Source organism: Aquila chrysaetos, chromosome 3, assembly GCF_900496995.4.
Source record: "Aquila chrysaetos chrysaetos chromosome 3, bAquChr1.4, whole genome shotgun sequence".
Lineage (NCBI taxonomy): Eukaryota > Metazoa > Chordata > Aves > Accipitriformes > Accipitridae > Aquila > Aquila chrysaetos.
Window position 1 is genome coordinate 31,183,188 of NC_044006.1, and position 7,024 is coordinate 31,190,211.

At 39.8% G+C, this 7,024-nt stretch overlaps 1 protein-coding gene across 1 annotated transcript; it reads right to left on the reverse strand.

The window, feature by feature from the left end:
* Window positions 1–743: 743 nt before the first annotated feature.
* Window positions 744–4,409, reverse strand: NEUROD6 (neuronal differentiation 6). The gene is made up of 2 exons (XM_030010617.1): window positions 4,082–4,409; window positions 744–2,661 (listed from the first exon to the last, which is right to left on the reverse strand). Exon 2 carries the CDS (start codon window positions 2,638–2,640, stop codon window positions 1,627–1,629), a length of 1,014 nt encoding a protein of 337 aa, XP_029866477.1. The 5' UTR covers window positions 2,641–2,661; window positions 4,082–4,409; the 3' UTR covers window positions 744–1,626.
* Window positions 4,410–7,024: the final 2,615 nt, after the last annotated feature.

A 7,024-nucleotide genomic window follows, 5' to 3' on the forward strand; every position in this document is an offset into this window, starting at 1 on the left:
TTTTTATATAGTCTTTAAAAAAAACATTCCCTGCTCATTCACAGCACAGCATTTTGGTACTTCGGGTGAATGCTTGTCAGGTAGCTGCTATTTATCACTCGAAATCAAGGGGTCTTGCTCACTCACAGCTTTAAAGGCTGTTGGCTTTTAGCTCAACTGTTCGTTCATTTTGTCACTTGTGTAGCTTATTGAGAAATAGCTCCGAGTGCTTAGAAAATGACCACAGCTCAGCTGAGCTCGACTCTGTTCAGGTGCAAGGGGCCATGCAGATCCCTGTAGCTGCTGAACTAATGTGGGTTGCAGACGCGTCTGTAGTTTACTGGTGCTGTCTATTAGCCAAGGCTAAGTTTAGCAATGTTCAGGGAGTCCTTGTCTCTGCAGTTTTTACGCTTCCCGCAGTCCTGCACCCCTCCGCGAGCCAGAGCTGGAGGGGTAGCTAGTGGCCTGCGTGTCTGCTCAGGGCCCTTTCCCGTACGAAATTCAGCATTTTGTTGAGCTATAAAGTTACCTTCTTCCTCTAACCTGTGTTTTGTTTAGCACACAGCTGTTTCTGTGATATTTTGGGTCTGCTTTTGCTGCATCGCTAATACATCCTTCTGAAAATAGCGCAAAGTTTGCCCTGATAATTCATGATTTCCATCCCCAGGCTCAAGCACTATGGGGGTGCGGGGAAGAAAGCTGTGTAGGCAAGCCCAAAGGCAGCTGTATACTGTGAAATAATAAGTATCAGGCAAAATACAGTATCACAGCTAATAGATGTATTTTAAAAGTGGAAACATCTATGTTTAATTGCATTTAAAGTACGTAGTGAGAAACCACAGTTATACATTGTTATAACAAACCTTTACATCTGAAGTCAGAATAATACAAAAAAAGTGCTGATTATATATGGTCAAAATAACTGAGGCAAAATTTCAACAACATCTTCTAAAATATTAGCATGTGGCCCTTGCCAGCAACACTCTAAAGGTCAGGCTGAATAATGTCAGTGACAATCACTGGTTTTCCTTAGCTTACCCAAAAACAACAACCCCCAAAACTGTTTTGTTTTTTTGTTTGCTTTTTTTTTGCATAGCTTTCAATATTGCTGCACTCTCACCTCTGCATATTGCAAGCCCATCTCAGTTCTGAGATAATTTCTTTAAAGTTCTGAATATTTTTAATCCAGTTCTCCTCAAATACATAATATATATTTTCTACCAATTATAAATACATCATTTTTATTAATCTGATTTCAATAACATGCATTTGTATAATTACTGTACAATCAAAATAGACATTGACTTTACACAGTGTGTATGCTTTTATTTCAGCGATATTGTTCAGACACACTGCTCAACAAATCAAGCAAATAGGAAAATAAAAAGAAAAAAAAAAAGGAGGGGGAAATAACCTCTGAGAGGAAACAGAATCTCACAGTGTTTACAGACAAAAAAACGAAAGGAAAAATACTTATCGGAAAAAGGGTTTATTAATACATAGAAAATCCCCACAATAGTTGAAACACACTTTAGGAACTAGTAAACACGTTAAATAGAGTTGTGCCAATTATGCAGTGCCCAAGCATCTGCTTGCTCTTAATTAGATGGGGAGGTGAATGACCACTGTTTATTTTCATTTTCCTCATTAATTATGAAAAACTGCATTTAATTCATCTTGCATGGTGAGAGACTGGCTGCGCAGATGTAAGTCGTAAGGGAAGTGGCTCTCTGTAGGCAACCTGAACATAGAGCTCTGCCCAAGGGGACCCCTGGGTGGCACTGCACAGTAATGCATGCCATAATTGTAATTTTTGCCATAGTCCAAGCTTTCTTCTTGCTTCAGGGAAAATATCCCATTATAGTTAATTGGGGGAGGACTTAAGGGACCTTCAAACTGTGGGCTGGCGCACTCGGGGGAAGTGCTTTCATAGAAGGACTCGTAAGCGCTGCAGTAATTGTAAGGTTTCATGGACTTGGAGTTGTCGAGAGTCCCGTGCCCCGGGGGGGTGCCAAGCTCGGGGCTGTGGTAGGGGGGGTAGAAGGTGGAGTAGGGCGAGCGGGTGTGATGGGCGCCTTCGCCTGCCTGGCCCATCAGAAAACTTCTGGCATTCAGCTGGAGGCATCCCGCCACCAAGTTTGTAGTTGGCTGGGACAGACCCTTGCACAAGTTTTGGACGAAGGTGAGCAGGTCGGGTCTCTTGCCAATTCGGAGGATTTCAGAAAGAGCCCAAATGTAGTTCTTGGCTAGTCTTAAAGTTTCTATTTTGGACAGTTTTTGTGTTTTAGAATAACAAGGGACCACTTTCCTTAAATTGTCCAGGGCGTCATTAAGGCCATGCATCCGGTTCCTCTCTCTAGCGTTGGCTTCTTGTCGCCTGAATTTGATCCTTTCCATCCTTATCTTGCTTGTCTTTTTTTTCCGAAGGCCCCTTCGTCTAGGCAAGCCATTCTCATCCTCCTCTTCTCTCTCTTCCTCCTCCTCCTCTTTTTCTGTGTCTTCACCAGGAGATCTTTTAATGTTCTTTCCTCGGAGCACAATCTGCTTCGAAAAGCTTTCTGGGTTCTTCATTTGCTTTTGGTCATCACTTTCTCTGGAAAACTTTCTGCACATCTGGGATTCTGGCATTACAACAGACTCATCAAACGGTAGTGTTAACATGGTTCTATAATCTTAAGTTACCTGAAAGAATGCCAGCACAATATTTAAATATTTCCATTTTTAAAGTTTGCCGACTTACACACACATCCTCATGCACATTTCGTGCATCTGCGTGCACGCTCTGTCTATATAAGTGTGTGTGTGTATGTACAAATATGCACAATCTGTATTTTTCGCATAAAATGACAGTTGCAAATGCTCGCTTTTTAAAAAATAAAAGCTGTCCAGAATTTTAAAATCACTCGAAACATTTGGGATCTTGCAACTAAAAAGCCACGTTTCTCACAGATAAGGATAGAGTAAATCAATATTTAAAACGTACAATTATCTCCCTGCTCATTTATTGTATTTTTAAACAAGCCCTTCGAACCCTCGCCACCATGGAATTCAAAGAAATGCAAAACACGATAAAGCAATACAGAAATTTCATTAATCCAAATTCCCCTGGGTGAAAAAATGAGGAGAGCGAGAGCAGTCTTAAAATTGAAAAGTGGCATATCTCTATTAACTGATGGTTAAATATTTTAAAATCACTTTTTGACTTATATTTCAAAGTTTGGGTTTTTTCCCTCCACGTTTCTTCCCTTATGAATCAAGATATTAAACTCTAGTAAGTTAGAGTAGGTGAGAAAAAAAATTAATGGAACATTCCCCCCCCCCAGATCACTCAGCTAGTAACATAATTAAAAATGAAGAATTTTTTCTAATGTTTTGTATAAATATCACATATTACTTATTTCATATTAAGAGAAAAATCAGAATGATCTAACCCTAAACATATTCAGATTAGAGTTAGGAAATAAAATCCCCCTACCTTTTTTTTTTTCCTTTTTCCCAGCAAAAATTCTAATTGATATTATCTGTTTAGTTAGAATCAACTTATTTGCTTTTTCTCTTTTTCTTTCCTCCTTTTTTTTTCTCCCCCATCAATTGTTGGCGGGGGGGGGAGGTGAAAAATTCCCTGCACGCTATAGCAGTGTTTATGTTCTGCGAGGCTCAGACATCTCCCTCCAGCTCGTAGCTGACAGGAGCGGTCTGTAGATTCTGACTGCAATCCTGCACGTGTGCTCAGAATCCAGCCTGTTATAGGAAAATAATTTCCTTCTCCCAATTATTTTGCTTTTGTTTGCAGTTTGGGACCAGCAAAAGCTTGGATCCCACAGTCCTCAAAGAGACAAGCAAAACAAATGCAGGGACTTTCTTTAATAGAACAAAACTAAACAAAAACCCCAGTCAAAGACTAACTCTATCAGTATTGTCTACACACTTGCAATATTACATAACACCAATGAAAGTATGCAGTTGCATCAGAAGAATAAAATGTTAGGAGGAGTTATTAGACAGTAAATAGCATACATAAAATACAAGACAATGATACTGTATCTTTAAACACTTGCATGCACACCCAGCACCAACTGAAATATATCTTTATTTGTATTACCTTAGCTTTTTATTTCATTCAACAATCAGTTTTCATTTTTTGCCTTCCAAATCTTTTCAGTCTGAATGTCGCATCGTCTCCTGGAGTCTAGATCTGTGTATATCTGCACTATCTCATTGATCTCTAAAAAGTGACATTGATGCCAACTGCCAGAGCTGGTACCCATGCCATCTGCTAGTGACGTCACGGGGCAGAGAAAACCACGTGAGCCTTTCTCCTGGGACCTTCATTCTGCACTGATCATCTGGCATCCTTCTAAGTGGGTACCAGCATTCATGTATCAACACAGAAGGTTAGACTGATAGAAAAAAAAAAAAAAGAAAAAAAAGAAAAGAAAAAAATCTGCACCAGCATTTCACATACAGTAGGTGCATTTCCACTGGAGCTGCTTCTTTTTAGCAGTCTAGCTGCACGGATAGACATGCCAACATTTGGTGCTATCCCTGCCTACAGGTACGGCTGCCCTGTGGTTGTTAATATGGTATTGTTTTTACGAAAAGTGCTGTCTTGTATTGATCTGAGTCCCTCCAGTGCACCTGGTACCCAGGGGAAAAAAAAAAAAAAAAAAAGGAGGCAAGGAAGGGAAGGCAGGAACGGGGAAGTAGTGCCGGTACTATAACACATAGCACGGTCACAAAAAGTAGTTTTTGTGTGAAGCTGCTGGGAGTGATTTTTGGGGTGGGGGGGGGTTTTGACTGCAGTGTGCTGCCCCAGAGCGCAGGACAACAGGAGCAAACCTCCTGCCAGCTGTAAGAAACCCTCCCCTCACATCTCTCCGTGGTTTTTGACATTCCCAAAAGAAAAGAGGCATTTGTGGGAAACTGGACGTACAATCTGAAGATGTAATAAACGATGCCTTTTTTCGGAAGCATGTGGCGGGGTTCGCTGGTCCCCGTCCTGCCCTGGCGCGATGCGGTGCAACCAGGGCACCTGCTCCTGGTGGGGCGACACGCTCGCAGGTGTAACTCGGGGTGCTCAGAGGGTTTGCCCCCCTGCCAAATTTTCTCTGCCTGCCTGGCCTTTTTTGCAAATGCTTCCCTAAAATCTCTTTAAAAACTGAGTTATTTCCTTTGGAAACACGCTCTTCCTCCTCCTAAAAAATCTCCCCCTGCTCTTCCATTCGCCTCCCTGGCTGCTCCTTTCTTCGTGCCCTTGTTTCTCCCGTCAGCTGCCTCTCCTGTACTCCCTGCTCTTCCTCCCTTAACCCTTTTGTCTCTTTCCATGGGCAAGAAACTGTTAAATGAAGCTGACAAAGCCTCTCGGCTCAGCCTTGCCATGGAGCTTATGGCAAACTCCACCTTGGTGTGTTTGGGGTTTGTGTTTTTTTATATTTAAGGAGTGGCGTGTCACATATAAGTGATACCAAGAGAGTTACAGGGGGAAGGACGTGTGATCTTAGAAACATTTTTTTTAAAGTTTGCTTTCACTATTATCGCATATCACTGCTTTTTAGCAACTAAGTAATCTCTATTTTAAAAAAGTCAGCGACTGAGTATGCTTTTAGTATTAAAATAATCCCTGGCAGAGCTGCTATTGTTATGGGTCTGTGTCAGCGTTTCTATTATAAATCCTGGTTTTGAAGGGTTTATAACTCATCTGCTTTAATTCACATTGGGCCCAAGCTTGGCATTAATGTCCTCAGCCCAGATCCAATTATTTTGTTTTCACAAAGTTTCATTTAAATATGTTTGGGCATTTTTTGATTAGAGAGGGGAACAAAAAATAAGGCAGCAGCAGAACCACATGTGTGTGTGTGGAGAGCATGTTATGTACATCTATGTGTGTGTGCTCAATGATTTTTAGAGCCTTTCATTAAAAAAAAAAGCCCTCACCCAAACTTTGGTTTTGGTTGGGGTTTTTTTGTTTGGGTTTTTTTTTTTTTTTTTTTTTTTTACAGAAGTGAGACGTATTGGGTCATTCATTCTTTACGGAGCTCAGGCCACTTTTTTAAAAAATTGTATTTTTTAAGGCAAATATATTTGAAGTGGCAAAGATGTTAAAACTTAAGTGGCAACTGTTCAAAAGGAGCAAGAGCTGTACTATTCACAACATTCGTTTCATTTTATCCCAAATATTACAATCTGTGTAACAGAGGGGAGGGTAGAATCCCATTATTCTCAATAGGAATTTATGTATTAAGATTTATATTGTGGAAGGTCCTAAGGGTTGTCAACCTTTTCAAGGATTTTGCATATTCAGAGTATTATACAATGCACGATAATCTAAATATGCAAAGTCCTGAGGAACCAAACCCTGTTTCAATGCATACTAAAAATACTACGAGAAATTGAAGGAAAGGTTGATATTGTAGTGGCTCTGTGTTAAGGGAAGGACCATCAAAATTTCCAGTTATATCACCCAGCCTCCAACACACACTTTTATAAAAATATTTTCTCCGTCCTTTTTTATTGCTGAAGTAGGTGGTTTTTTAAAAAACTAGTCAAATGTTATTGTAAAATGCATTTTTGAATGGCTTTTATGCTGCTAGTAAAAACAAAATAAATGAATTAGTCTGTGTTGAAGGATTCCCTCTGTAGTAGTAACATTACATTTTTGCAGATTCTTAATCCATCATTTGACCTTTTTAATATTTTCAAATAAATAGTGGAGAAACAAAATAGCTGAGATATCAAGGTTTAAAAAGCCTCTACTGTGCATGCATAATAACTTTTCATAAGGATTTTACTACACATTTTGTATTATGGATCCATGATATGCAAATGTGTACTGCTGTTAATATGCATTCACAGCATACCCCATAACTGCTGCTTTGCTGTCTACTGTGAATGCATGTTAAGAATAATACACAAAACACAGTTAAATGCACTCTATAGAATGGCTGCACAACACCAAATATGTTACTGAACACATACCAAAATTTTTTTTCCTGTGTCCAGGCTGTATAGTTTTGAATTATAAGTGACTCTATTTCAAATGCAGTAT